General features: G+C 41.0%; 1 protein-coding gene across 6 annotated transcripts in view; it reads right to left on the bottom strand.

Annotated features, from left to right (window-relative positions):
• Positions 1-15759, bottom strand: part of TBC1D5 (TBC1 domain family member 5) — a 515710-nt gene that overhangs the window by 93285 nt on the left and 406666 nt on the right. For all 6 annotated transcript variants that reach the window (XM_075922103.1, XM_075922104.1, XM_075922102.1 and 3 more), the window contains one exon: positions 12098-12183. In XM_075922103.1, coding sequence (XP_075778218.1) covers positions 12098-12183 — 86 coding nt within the window. The remainder of the gene's footprint in view (positions 1-12097; positions 12184-15759) is intronic.

Here is a 15759-nt window from a genome sequence, read left to right as displayed (position 1 = left end):
CTCCAAGGATGGCCCCATGAGCACTGAAAGGACTAAGTGAAGAACAGTGCGCTTGACCCAGTGAAGTCTTTCTAGGTCACTGAGGAAACACCGACCGTGGGCTTGTGAATATACAGCAACCTGCTTTTGGAGGATGGAATGAGGATATATGCAGCCAGGTAGACCTTGAGGGATGAAGTCACTAGAACTTGCTGCTTTATAGAAGTGAGGTACCTAGAATATCAGGCATTGTGACAGATGTGAGCTCAAGACAACTTTGGAAGCATGAGCCTGTGAAGTGCTTCCACTTTGCCATGTACATAAGTCTGGTACAGGGCTTGCAGCTGCTGAGATGGACCTGCTGCACCAGGTTCAGCCATGAAGCCTTCAGAACATGAAGTATAGGGAAGGAAGGTCCAGGTAAGGGAGGTGACCGTGGTCCTTCATAATGAGATCTGGAAGGAGGGGCTAAACCGTCAAGTTCCAGGAGCCTGGTAATGAGCCCAACCTAAGGCTATGAGAATGATGTCCACCCTGTCCCTAACCCCAGGCTGAGATTTCAGAAGGAACAATACTGAGGGCATTTCCTATTGCCTTGGGCCACACTAGGAGGTCCATTTGGGGAAAAGCCCACCACTGGAAGATGGTGTTGATTACATCTGCGGAACTGATGTAAAAACAACAACAACTCAGGTGGTCCATCAGCTGATTCTGTACTTTGGGTAGAAAAGATGCCTTCAGATGGATAGAGTGGGCTATGCACAGCTCCCACAACTGAAGGGCTTCCTGACAGAGCGGTAACAACAGAGCTCCACCTTGTTTGTTGAGATGTTACATGGTGGTCATATTGTCCGCAGTGACTGCCACATGCTGTTCTTGGAGTTGAGAGTGAAACATCTAGCTGGCAAGAGAGACTATCCTGAGTTCCCAGATGGTGATGTGGAGCAAAAACTCCTCCACCATCCACATTGCCTGCATGGTGAGGTAGCCAAGATGCATTCCCAGGCCAAACAGGACATGTCGGTGATGAGAGCAAGAGTGGGTTCAGGAGAGTAGAAATGGACTCCAACCCACACTGCCTGCAGATCTAACCACCACTGAAATATCCGGAGCTCATGCTGAGGGGACGTCACCAATGCCAGCCATGACTATAGGACTCTTAGAGCCTGGCAAATGGGACAACATAAATATAGGCCATCATGTGACCCAGTAATTTTAGACATGACAGGGATGTGAGAAAGTGAACGAGTGACTGTATCAACAGGGACATGGTCCCTAATTGCTGTTCTGGTAGAAACACACAGGCCTGCATGGCATTGAGGATGGCCCCTACTAATTCAATTTTCTGCGTGAGGATCTATTTCTTTGCATTAAGCAGCAGACTCCACTGCATAAGCATCTTTTGGGTCAGGCACACTTGGGCCTGTACCTGTTGGCAAGACTGACCCCTGAGGAGCCATTCACTGAAGTATGGATAAATTTGCATGTTTTGGCAGCGGAGGATAGCAGCCACTACCACATACATTTAGTAAATACATGGGGCACCATGGACAGCCCAATAGGGAGGGCTGAGAACTGGTACTATACATCTTTTACTACAAATCAAACGATCTCCATTGTGACAGATACAGGCAGTCCCCGGGTTACGTACAAGATAGACTGTAGGTTTGTTCTTAAGTTGAATCTGTATGTAAGTCGGAACTGGCATCCAGATTCAGCCGCTGCTGAAACTGATCAGTTTCAACAGCGGCTGAATCTGGACGCCAGTTCCGACTTACATATAGATTCAACTTAAGAACCCCAGGCGCCCCCAAGTCAGCTGCTGCTGAAACTGATCAGGCGGCGGAGGACCCGGGCCGGACCCGCGGCGCTTCCATGAGGCTATGCAGCAGGAGTTGGTCTGCTCTACAAAGAGACCCATGCCACTGAATGGGAGATCCGGGATGGTTTGCTGGACCTCTGGCAAAGACCATATGGCTAGAGCCACGTGTCATGGTACACAGCAATGCTTGAGGAGAGGACTTGGGCTGCTGAGTCCACCACAACCAATGGGACCTAGATGGAGGTCTGGGTAACCACTGTACCCTCCTGGATGAGCAGCGCAAACTGATCACAGGAGTCTTGGGATAAGAGCTTTTCTAACTTCTAAAGGGAGGCCCAAGAGTTATTAATATCTAGTCAGAATTGCCAGTTGATTGGCTATCTTGAGAAGTAGGCCCCAATGGAGTATACCTTGTGCCCAAATAAGTCATGGCACCTAGCATCCCTCAAACTTGGAGATGCTCAGTGCCCTGGCCTCTCCTTCTCACTCACTGCCTCCACCATGAGGGAACAAAGTACTTGTGTTCAATGTAATTGGCTAGAAGAGACTGAGGCAGGGGGCTTGCCAGATGGTCTTGGTAGTGGTTTGAATAATTTTGATCAGTGGGAGCACAACGCTGAAGGGGCCTTCAGATGCCAGTGGATCCTTCTGCTCTGCTACCTTCTCCTTCTGCAATTTGAGACTCTGCACCACCCTACAGAGTGAGTCCTGAAACGCTAAGTCCATTGGGGGAAGGCCTTGCCACAGAAGTACTGGCTACCACTTCATTGGGGGAGGAAGAGGATGGGAGGGGCCAGCTCTGGCTCATCCAGCTATTGTGGTCAGGGGCAGGAACCTCTGGAGTTTGCAAGGGGGCAGCTGGTAAAGGGGCTGGGTGGCTAACCATCACCTCTGAGACCTCAGAGACTGGAAATGGTGCTGAGATCACTGAAGGCTTCAGTGCCTGGGAGCAGTAGTGCTGAGCCTATTGTTCTGAGTCCCTTTTCTGCACTGATGCTGGGAATGCCACAGCGGTGCTGCAGACCAATGCATTCAGCACCAGGTCTTGCTGGGGCTGAAGAGCTGAATCCATGAGGAGTTGAGATTAAAATCTTGCTCCTTCCGGTACATGGTTTGAATGGCTTGCAGATCCTGCACTTGTCTGACTGGGGAGTCTTCTCCAGACACCGAAGACATGATCATAGGGGTCACCAGTGGGCATAGGCTTAGCGCAGGAACTGCATGGCTTGAAACTCTGGCACATGGTTATGCCCCCACATACCCACTACTATGACTAACTAGACTACAGTAAACAGCTAATTACTAACAAAGAAAAGAAAAACTATCTACAGAAACACTAGGGACACATGGATCACTTGAGAAGCAAGAGAATCACAGTTCCAACAACTATCACTTGCAGTAAGAAGGAACTGACGGGCAATTGAATAAGCAGGTTCATATATAGAGCGCCATGCCATACTGGTGCCATTCTGGAGAGCTCCACAGCTAAACTGATGTGTAGCTACTAAGGTAAATTTTTCAACCAATCACAGATGAAGCGCACATGCATGTAATTGGAACTGATATTAGAAAGCACTCAAAGAAGAATGATTTGAGCACTGGAGCTATATACCATTAATTAATCCTCAATATTGTTGACTTTTTTTTTTTTAAGTACAATGGCTATTTTTAATGCTCTTTAGTAATCTGTATTATTAAGAAAAGAACATTTGATAAACAATTTAATTTCTTCAAAATAAAGAAGAAAAGCAGCTCCTAATTTCTAGTGAATGTGGTAAGATAACCCAGAGATCAACAAAGCCATTTCTATTTGATCAGACAACTGATATTCAAGCAGTATATGATAAATGATTGAACCACCTTTGCAGGAATATCAATATCACAGTAAACATCAAGATTTTGCTTTTAATGACTTTTTCTTAACTATGACCAATATGGCTAGGGAAAAGAATCAGAAAAAATATATTAAAGATTAAAAATTACCCTTAGTCATTGTCCTAGGACAAAATAAAGTTTTGCACTGTTTCAGTGAATTTTAAACAGAGTAAGAATAAATTAGTATGGATATAGATAGAACTTGAATGTGCCTCAAAATATTATCCATAATTCCCAATTTTTTTTAGTTTATTTCTTAAAACCTTCTCCCTATTTGCTTCCAGAATGAGTTTCTACAGAGACTAAGCTGGGTTTCAAACTGCTTAAAAAGTTCTTTGACTTCAAGTTAGTCAGTAAGATTGAAACTGCAGAGAGTGAGAGCATGAGCAAGAGCATCCATCCTACTTATGGGCCTTCATTCACATCTTCATTTAGAGTTTTCCAAAGTCGGAAAGATGACGGCTGAGAAGTAGTCATTGATTTTCAGAAAGAATCTGAGTGATGAAACTCATGCTCAGTGGGCAGCAAGCCTTGAATATTACTAGCCCTGTCTCTGGCTACAGCTATGTCTATAATCAGACTCTTGTGGAGCCTGGAAGTCTCTTATGAACTGATTTTGCATTGGCAATGATCACCTCTCGACACAAACACAAGCCAAATAATGATGTTGGCACTTTAATGGTTTGCCATGAAAAGCGGATGCTATTTTTTCATCTGTCCCTCTCCCCCTAAGTAGAGTTATGCAGGGTTTTTCTTAAGCTGCAGTTTGAGGTAATGAAAGCAATGACTGGCTATTAGGTCTGCAGAAGGAGATGCTTTGACACCAGATTGAAGTTCAGAAGAATAAGGGAAATATATCTATTTCCTACCACCTAAACTATTATATTAAACTTATATACTATTGCAAAAGATGATGACAGCCATTAAGTATGGATCAATGTCTTAACTTGAGCCATCAAAATGTACCACCCAATTACAAGAAAAATAAGGATTGATTATATTACAGAGTTATCAGCAGAAGCATTTAAAAGTAAGGCGTCCATTTAAAAACATGAATGTCAAGGAGACGTGAATCCCATCTATGAAGCAAACAACTTTGTTTCATCACAATAAGCATCATTGACCTTGACTATGAATGGTATATTTTTAAACAAGATGATTCAATCTCTGCAGTTTTGTGCTAAAATGAAAATGTTTTGTTTTAAGGCCATTAAAAGAGAAAAATCTGTATGAATGTGACATTTAAACATTTGAAAAGAGCAATAAATTAAGATTTGTATAGATATTTTAAATGCATCTAGAATCTGAGAAATTAAAGATGAAAAATCTATTTAGTTATTGAATCCATTCTTCTGCTCACTGCAAACCCAATCCATAATGGTGTACTTTTGAATGCTTTGTTCAGAATATGTTTTAATGAATCCACCACTTCCTTTGGGAGAATATATCAAAATGCTCATCCTATTGAGATGATCCAGCCTAAACAGTCCTTTATTGAGTTCCATTCTTTCTATTTATACCCTCCTTGAGCTACTCTAAACTATTGTTCTACCACATTGGTATTTATCCTATCTGAATACTTGCAATTAAACTATGTCACCACCAGCAGTTTAGTTGTCTTTAAATTTCCATCACATGTCACTCTGGCAACCCTTAAGCCTTTTTGCTCTTACCATGGAACTCTCACCATTTTATTAATATCTTTGTGATATACTGAGGCACTAGGGTCTGATGCAATATTCTTAGAGTATTTCACCGATACTATATAGTGGTAAGCGAGTACCTCAATATATGAAATAAATAATATTTGTATTAGGGTAATCCTTTGATCATTTTGCCCGCAGGCAATAGAGGTACAGTGGAGTGGATGAACCCTTCATCTATTCCCTAAATAATTTAAAAGTATTTAAATTACATATAGCAGAAAGTGAACCTAATTAATAGTTGCACCCATACCAGTTCCATATGCCATCTACCCACTTCAATACATGGAGGAACTTGACTGGGCCAGCAGCTAAGGGGAATAGCTCCAGCAGCCAGGGAGGGAGACTCAGTGAGGGAAATCAGATAGCTTGTTCCCCATGGGAATCTCTGGAACCCATAAACCGGGAAAGGAGGGGAAGAAGGGGGAGGAGAGAGAGTACTGCTGATTGGGCATCATTCCACGCTGCCAGGATTTCACCTGCAGCACGGTCCTTATTCTTTTCAAGCTCCATTCCAGCAATCCAATCCAATCATCTTGGAACTTGAAATGGGGAAAACAGCTTAACAGATGGTGTGTGTCTAGCCCATTGGCTGTGTGAGGTTAAGGAGGAATGTGGAATTAGAACCCAACCCAGCTACCTGGTGGAGTTGCTGCAACTTTTGGCCAGTTTCCAGTGAATTTAAAAGGACAAAATGAAAAGTTCATATTTTTGATGATGGACTTTGAGCTCATGGAATAGGGTGAGACCTTGTGGCTCTCATGGACCGAGTTCAGAGTTTGTGGCCCTCAATGGCCCACATCCCCATCCTTATACACCCACAGTCCCCTTTGTGGGGTGAGCAGAGTCCTGGGGGTCAGGCTCAGGACAGCCTACCCAGAGTTATGGTTATATGGTAGAAGACATGTAACCCACAAATGATGGGCAGGTTTTGGCTCTTTTCCTGTGTTTAAACTTAAAGTTGCGGAGTGCCACTAAAAAGCCATCCATGTATCTCTCCTCTTTTCGCCACTGTGTCCAAATCATAGCACTCTGTTCTCCAGCGCTAAATGGCATGTTTAGAATCCTCTCCTCCCAGAAATCCTCAAGGTGAGGGGGGGAGCTTTGCCAGGAGCTGCAACACTGTTGTCATGCAAGTTCCACAATAGTGTAGCGACAGCCAGAAGCTCGTAAGTCCCATGATTATATTTTCATATGTTTCTACAGCATGGCCCATTCGAGACAACAAAAAGCAGATGCAGTTGTGTGTATGACACAGAATTCCTAGAGATCCTGTATTTTGTAAAAGAAGCTAATGGGCTCTGGAGAAGCCAACTGGGTCAAGTCGTCTTGCTGAAGGAGTTAAAAAGAGTGGCTGGGTGTTCCATTAAAGAGCAGCACAGGGGGAATATTGGAGAAAGAGAAAGAGTATAATAATCTGCAGCTGGGCGGCTTAAAACAGTTGTACAAAGAATACAGAATTGGAAGATGGCAGAAGAGAAGTTGAATCTTCTGTAAGGACATTTCAGGTGGAGACTGAATTTTGGTATTTCCCTATGCACTGGAAAAACAAAAACAAAACAAAGTCCCCATGCTACAAGTCAGAGGTCCAGGAAAAACAAGAATAAGGACCCTACAGATTAAGGAAGCTAGGCTAATACAAACATACTCAAAAAAACAAACTTGATTGCTGGACCAGGACAACCTCCTCTGGGTAAAAACAATGAGTAACCCTCTGTTACAGGACTACTCATTTTTAAAGCTACAGACTAACATGGCTATCGCTCTGAGACTCTTCTGGGTAGCCATCTTTCTAAGTTTCTTAACGGGACAAATTATGACATAGTCCACTGACAATCCTAATCACATTGTGATATAATATCAGTGTCTTTGTCACTCATCATCACTTGATATCATCATAAGGCAGGGTGAGAACCCAGAAAAAAAAGAAGCTTTTCATGTTTTTCTAGTCCTTCAAAATTTAAAATTCCTTGCATATTGTTATTTGTTACTGAATTAGATAGAAGAGGTGTGTGAAAAAATAGCAAGGCTGGCCCTTTTATTTCTTTTACAATAACAAGATTAGCACTGGCATGGCGACACATTCCATAACCACCATTTCAATATCCAAAGTGTACAATTTATGAGAGAGCATCAATTTATTTCAAATCTGATACAAAAATACCATTCTATAATGTTTACATATGTAGTAGTTTTCTCATACAGTGATTATTCTAATAAAGCAGAGCTTTTTGGCCACACAGCACTAAAAACATGGGTATTACAAATGCATCTATTATACTTTATGGGTCAAATTGTGCTTTTCCTTACCAGGAAAGAAGTTACTCACCTTGTGCAGTAACCATGGTTCTTCGAGATGTGTGTCCCTATGGGTACTCCACTTCAGATGCTGGTACTCCTCATGCTGGCAATCAGAGACTTTTCATAGCAGTGCGCCCTGCTGTGCCATGCATGTGCAGTCAGCACCTTGGAAACCTGTATATGGCCTCTAAAGTAGGGGAGGCAGGTTGGTAGTGGAGCACCCACAGGGACACACATCTAGAAGAACCATCATTACTGCATTAGGTGAGTAACTTCTTCTTCAAGTGCCGTCCTTGTAGGTGCTCCACTTCTGGTGTTTGTAGAACAGGGTCTGTGTTTGTAGAGGTGGGCTTTGGAGACATGCCCCAGAAGTGGCTGAAAGGACAGCTAGTCCTACTGTGGCTGTAGGGATTGGTGTTTTCCACAGGGGATTGAAGGCATTACCACACAATCCCCTTTTACGGTCTGCCCTGGAGCAGAAGTAGTGATATTTGCAATTTGAAAACAGATTGATTTCAGGATGTCCCCAACTGTGAAAGATCTTGTGAAGAACTGTAGTGTCTATTTCCTACTCATGCTGACTGGAAAAGAGATGGTTGAGAGTGTCTGCTGCGGTGTTGAGGGAACAGGTTGGCAGATGCACCAATTCCATAATGTGACTGCCTCCTCACAGAGGGAATTTGACCACGGTCTGCCTTGTTGATGGATGTAATACATACAGGTGGTGATGTCTATGAGGATCTAGATCGTTCTGTTGCATATAAGAAAGAGGAAGTGCTGGAAGGCACTGAGCACCACCCTGTGCTCTAATATGTTGATATGTAGTGCAGATTCTTAGGGAGACCATTTCACCTGAATCATGTCACTTCCTAGATGAGCTCCCCAATCAAGGAGGGAGGCATCCATGGTTATGACAGAAGTTAGAGTGAACTGATGGAATGGAACCCCTTGGAGGATATTTTGATGTTGTGTCCACCAATGTGGGGAAGAAAGAACATACTATAGAATCGATACCCCTTTGTGCAGTGCATCTCAGCAAGGAACATATCCAGTGGCAAGCCAGGCCTAAAGGCAGTGCATCTGTAGCCTGGAAAAGAATTTGGAGGCGTGTCCTTACTCTAGTGTAAGGGCTGAGTTGGACAGCATTGATAAGAGAGATAAGTGTGTTGAGTTTGTATTGGGGCAACTTTGCCCTGGCATGTGTAGAGTCTAGTAGAGCTCATATAAACTCACGGGTGTGAGCTGGTTCCAGTATTGACTTCTGAAAGTAGATGTGGAGCCCAGGTGCTGAAATAGTGTGATTATAATGTGCACCATGTCTGATGTGTCTCTGTAATTGGCGCTCTTGATCAGGCAAATGTCCAAATAGAGGAATATTATTACCCCCCGACGATGGAGTTATGCTGAGACCATTGCCAACATCTTGGAGAAGACTCTTGGAGCTCTAAATAAATCGAATGGAAGAACTTGGTACTGGTAGTGCTCTCTGTCAATCATGAAGTGCAGAAAACATCTGTGTGCTCGATGGGTCACTATATGAAAATATACATCCTGGAGGCTGAGGGCAGAGAACAGTCTCCCCTTTCTAGTGCCGGTCTGATTATGGCAAGCATAACCATTTTGAACCTTTGATGTATATAAGTATCAGTCTCCAACCCCATTTTCTTTTGCATAAGGAAAAATTTGGAATAAAAGCCTCTTCCTTGGTAAGGCTACCTCCTCTGCTTATATCTGTGACAGATGTTGCACATCCAAGTGTAAGAGGTTCTTGTGGGAAGGGTCCCTGAAGAGGAATGGGTAGAAGGAATGGATGTAAAAGGGACGGAGTAGCCAGACCGGACAATCTCCATAGATCTGATGTTATACTGGCCCATTCGGTGGAAAAAGGGCTGTAGACAATGTGCAAACTGAAGGTTGGGTGATGATGTTGCTTCTGGCACTGGGGAGAGGTTGCTCATACCTCGGACAAATCTTTCAAAATTGCTCCTTAGATGTAGATGGTTGAGACATAGTGCCTATGGGTGCTGTGGTGCATGTCTTTAAGGCTGTTGTTTTTGCCTAGAGTCAAAGTGTCTCTGATGTGTATAGTTGTCTCTGGATCTAGGGTACGGAGTATACCTTGTCCATTTATTTGTTGGGGTATAGATCCCAAGGGTTCTCAGTGTAGTGTCTTTCATAGTGTGTAAGACTTCTTCCATTTTGGAAGCAAATAGGTGAGTTTTGTTGAAGGGGAGATCCTCAGCCTTCATTTGTAGCTCCTTGAGAATACCTGAGGCTTGTTGCTAGGAAGCCCTTCTCATGACCACAGGGATAACTGTTCTACATGCTGCTGTATTTGCCACATCTAAGGTGGCTTGGGGGGCTGTATGTGAGATTGTCTCTCTCTCCTGTATTATTGCCTGGAGTTGTGAATGCTTCTACTCAGGAAGATGCTCGAGAAGATCTTGGAGCTTAGAGTAATTAGTGTGGTCATAGTCTGATAATAATGTAGAACAGTTAGCTACAAGAAGGTGGAAAGTGGAGGAAGAATACTTTCCATTTGAATAGATCAAGATATTTATGATCTTTATCATAAGGAGTAGAACGGAATTGTGGATATTTGGCTTGATGGTGATCAGCATCCTCAACAAGGGAGCTCAGCTGTGGATGGGAAAATAAAAAGTCCATGTCTTTGGCTGATATAAAGTAGGGATGTTAGTGTATAGTCATGTAAATGACTAATTGATAAGCCTAAGCTTACCAGTTGATCCTAACAGCTACATGCACTCCCCCCTTTCTGCCTCTGTATAAGAGGCAGCAAGGGGGAGGGAGGCAGGAACTGGTGTCCCCCTCCTGCATGCTGCTGCCTCTGATACAGAGATAGTAGCATGGAAGATGAGGAGGGCAGATGGAACCCAGTACACATGGGAAGCCAACTTTTAAGCCAGTTCCCTATGCATATCGGCTCACACAGAGCAGCCTGCTCCCCTGAGCTGCTGCCTCCCACAGAGGCGGGGGAAGGAGCAGGTGGGAGCTGGCGCTTTGGGAGAGCTGGCTTAAAAGCTGACTCCCCATGAACACCAGCTTCATGGAGCTGTGGACAGAGACTGCTCTGTAGGATAGTGGAGCAGCCTCTGTCTGCAGGGAACCTCTTTGTGCGGGGAGCCGGTTCTTGCCAGCCAACCTGCGTTGCTGCGTGGGGTAGCAGGGGACTCCCCAGGAATGGGGTCAGGAGTGCATTGGCTGCTGGCCCTGCCCCCCAGAACTATCAAATAATCATGTATCTGATAATTTTTGTGCCGTTACATGATTATTCAATTAAACAATATCTAACATCCCTAGTACAAAGTACTTTCTTTTATTTGTGGTAGTTACTGATGCCAGCGTTTGCCAAAGTGTATCAGCTTGCTGTAAAATGTCTTCATACATAGGCAAGGCAATCTTTGTGGTGGCAGAGACTGTAGGATCCTCAGGAGTGTGTGTGGTTTCTTCTGAATTTCCTGAAGGTCAATTTCCTGGGCTACAGGCAGCCTTTTAACGAGCTCCTAAAACTGTTTCAGGTCATCAGTGTGGGAATGGGCAGTTGGTATAACTGCCTCATCTTGTCAAGAAGAAGAGCTATGGAGAAAGAACCTTTGCTCCTCATCAGTAGGCTCAGGATCTTCCTCTTCAGGAAGTTCTTTGCCCTTCAGTATCAACTACATGACTTGGGACTAGTGTGTGTGTGTGTGTGTGTGGGGGGGGGGGGGGACCCGATTGCTCTGGATGGTGTAGATGGTGCAGTATAGTGGTGCCTTTAGGACAGTGTTTCTTAAACTTTCTGAGACCACGGAACACCAAACGATAATATTTTTTTATGCAGAATACCTATGAACATTTTCTTAAAAAAAAAAAAATTGTCAGACAAAAAAAAAAGACAAAAACAAAGTAGTAATGAAAACAAAGAAGTCGCAGCACACCTGCGAATTGTTCATGGAACACCAGTGTTCCGTGGAACATAACTTAAGAAACACTGCTTGAGGAGGACCACTGCTTTAGGAGGACCACAATTAATTTGCAGTGAGAGAGATTTAGGTAGATATTATGAATAAACCACACACACACACACACGAGAGAGAGAGAGAGAGAGAGAGAGAAAGAGAGAATAGTCTTTCCAGGGAGGTTCTGGAATCCTTGTCACAAGAGACTTTTTAGAACAGAATAGAAACATCCATCTGTGACAGTCTAGGTATACATGGTCTTGCCTCAACACAGAGTGCTGGAACAGGTGAAGATTTGAGGTCACTTCAGCCCTACATTTCTAAAATACTAAAGCATTTATTTGTGTTCTATATACTGCTTGCGTAATTCCTATTTTGGATCAAAACAACCTGTAAAATATTCACTATTATTCGGGTAAGATATCAATTAAACTACAACATATATGAAAGTGTCTTACCGGGTTTTATTCATCAGGTCTGCTCCACGCGCTTTGTAATAATCTAAATTTTGCTGGAACTGGTAAGTCACTGGTCTTGGATTTTTCTACAGAAAAGAGTGTTACAATGTTTACGTTAGAAAACATTGTAATAAAAATTAGGCATAACAGACTCTTAATAGAAAGTTCAGATGATATTTAATCACTAAGGATTATAGACTAAAAACTCATTTATTTTTACCTAGGACCATAATTCATAATGATACAAACATTAATAAAGGAAAGCCAGCTTTGAAATATTTTAGAATAATTTGTTGTCATCTGATGACTTCACGACTATCCACACATACCATAGCTAAGCATATTATACCTTCTCATCCATGTAAAAAGGGGACTGAGCCACCATGTTGGAATTAGGATCTGAACGTCTCCAATGTCTGGGGAAGTTTTGTCCCAAGCTACTTTTGTCCTAAAATGTCTACCTACAGAGAGATCATATTAAATAAAGCTACAGTTTCTCATTTAAAATTAATTTACCAACTTGCTAGTGAACGTTTTATTTAAAGACTGGTTTCATGCTAGAAATACGTTGGGTTTTTCTGCTGATCAATTCGAATATATCCACTAGATGGCACACTGAACCTTTTCCCCCCCCAAACCTCACAATATTCAGAATCTAGGCTTTGAATCCCAGTGTGCTATCCTGTACACTATTAATACGGAAATTAGAGTTTGTCTTTTAGTCCCAATTTTCACCTCAAGGAAACTAATTTATAGATACACATTGTCTTAAATAGCACTGAAATTACCTATTTTTGGACTTAATATTCTATGGAATACCAAAGAACCGATACCACAGAATTATATACCAAGGAGTCCAATTACACTAATTTAACTCAAAGGAATAATGCTTGATAGTGTGAACTACTATATTAATATGTATTATTAAAAATAAATTGAATATGCATCCAACTGAACAGAAGTACAGCATAGCAATTTATATAAATACTCATCAAAGGGATAAATTAGTTAAAAGTAATACATTTCCACAGCACCAGAAATTAAAATGAAAGAGAAAAAAAAAGGCATGATAAAATAGACTATCCATTCAAGTGACTTTTCTGTGCAATAATCTAAATATAGTAAATAAATAGCACTTTTTATATAAATAAATATCTGTTGAAAAAGTTAGGTTACAAGCTTATTCTCTTACAACTGTTTCCCCCCTCTTGCTTTTAAACATGCATTTGAAATATACTGACCTAACTTTTTTGGTTTTTATAGTAATGCACACAATTTATCAATCCATGCAATGCAATGCACTGATTTTTTTTAAATGAACGAAAAAGTACGTTGCATTTTCATCTTGATGATGGGCATGGAGTACACAAGGGAACAGGGGACTCTCTTATATTCTTTCCCACCTTTCCTACTGCAGTAATGGGCAGGGGGAACTATGCTCCATCACTCTTCAGGGAATTGCTGGAAACTCTTCCTTTTTGATCAATCTTCTCATGTTCTCAGAGTAGGTAGAGTTTATATTTCAAGCACCTGAATATTGTACTATACATACGTGGAATGAAGAAGCATGAAAGTTGAAAAGTCAACAAGTATCAAAAGGCCAAGAAAAATTGCTGGGGTCAAAATTAAAGTTGGTGATGGAACCCTTCAGTGAGAATTTCCTGATTTTTTCTTGCTGTCAGGCTTGCCCTTGTATTAAATTAGTTTTCGCCCACTATAGGAATACATTGAACATTATGTAAATGTATACTGGTTTGGTGTGTTATAAAAAAAACCGTAAGGCTATTACACAAAGCATGAAAATAAAATCCACATCCATTTTATCACCTGCACTGTAATGGTCACCACATATTTTTCTTCTCGTAACAACAGTTGCATAACTCTATCCCATTATCTGTCTTATAAGTCAGTCTTCATTTAACTGATAGCAATAACAATGAATCAGTTTTAGTTAGTATTGCTCTGGTTTGGTAATTCAATGCATTTCTATGATAATCAAATTTGAACTGATAAGATGAGGATAACAGATGGTTCTGTGACTACTATGCTAGTAATCAAACAGTGTAACTTTTCTCCAACAAATGTAATAGTCTTATATTATTCTTTATGGGCAATGATGACCATTTGAACCAAGGTACAAGAAGAAAAAGTTACCAGCATATTTCCAGTGGATCCAGATTCAATTGAAAAATTCACTTTCACAAGGCTATCACACATGCCCAGTTTTGCAGCTTATTTCCAGAAACTGTATATACACTTTGTTTTTGTTAAAATTTTTAAAAAAGCTTTCTTTTCCAACTTCCAACAAATCAAGAAAGGATTATGCTACTTTCTGGTCTGGAAGAAAGCGAGGTATGAGATCGTGTGGAGCAATTTATTGAAACACGTATTTATGCAGAAAATGACAAGCAATTCAAGACATGAAATGCTGATCCACTATCTAAGCACTTAAAGTCATTAATAGGAATAATGATCTAACTTGAACACATGAATGAGGCTCAAGTATTACTTTCAGTGGGGTCTATTTAAATTCCTGTGAGGCTTACTGGTATCAAAGGGAGAAACAATTTAAAGTACTATTACATAGAAGGGGGGAGGAACAGCCTCAGAAAAAAAAATGTTGAAAAAACAGCATTTAAAATGTAAGGCAATAAAAACAAAGGGATTGTGGTTGGAAATGTTTTTTAGCACTGAAAGATACCCTTTAAGAAAACCCCAATACCTGACACACGTGTTAACATACAGAGATCTGAAAACTACTATCCTAAACGTAATCAATGTTTCTGAAAGCTGCATTTCAAATAGACAGTAATAGAAATTAAGATTATGACACATGAAGCATTTTATTGGTAGGATCTTCTCTATTCATATTTTTTTTAAAAAAACTTAATTGCCCACATTTCCTGAGAAATAATCCTAAAAAAATGTAATTTCTTTCTACCAATTTCAAACTAATTTCTTTCCTAGACATACCCAATGCTGTGCATCCCCTATACTAGATACACTATGTATTCAGGATACATAAAATAAGTTAATCTGATTTAATGAAAGAGACAAAAACTCTGACCAGAGCATTCATAACCAAATTTTTCCCCTAAGTAGATTCCAATTTAGTGTAGTTATTTTACTTAATTACTTTTATTAGTTTTCATACCTTTAATTGTCAACTAATGTAAGTTCTTTTTTATCAATATTTTATTTTAGATTTAAGCCTATACTTGCAAAACATGGGCTATTAAAGGGTGATTGGCAAATGTATTACATATGGCACACCCCAACCTTATTATTATGTATTTATTTACCTTAACAAAAAGTATAAAAAGGGCATTCAGAAGATTAACAAATTAATTCCTCCCCTGCCTTGGTTTGTGAAATACAGAACTACTATGGATTTTTCCTTTAGAGATGTCACATTAGCCAGAAGTCTTGGAACCCATATTTTGCATGTAGGGAAATTATAAGTACCATTCTTTTAACAACATTCTGTGAATTTTTCAATTACTTTTTCAGTTCTTAAGTGCACAGCCCATGTTAGGCAGTCAAAAGCTTTAATTATGAATTAAAAGGGACAAATACTGTGCAGAGTTATAGTAATAAGCATGCAATGTAGTACTGTACATGTGGGAATCTAAGTTAAATCACTTAGAAGCACAGGACAGAAG

Source organism: Pelodiscus sinensis, chromosome 2 (genome assembly GCF_049634645.1).
Source record: "Pelodiscus sinensis isolate JC-2024 chromosome 2, ASM4963464v1, whole genome shotgun sequence".
In the NCBI taxonomy this organism is placed as follows: Eukaryota; Metazoa; Chordata; order Testudines; family Trionychidae; genus Pelodiscus; species Pelodiscus sinensis.
This window is presented reverse-complemented; position numbering and strand designations above follow the sequence as displayed.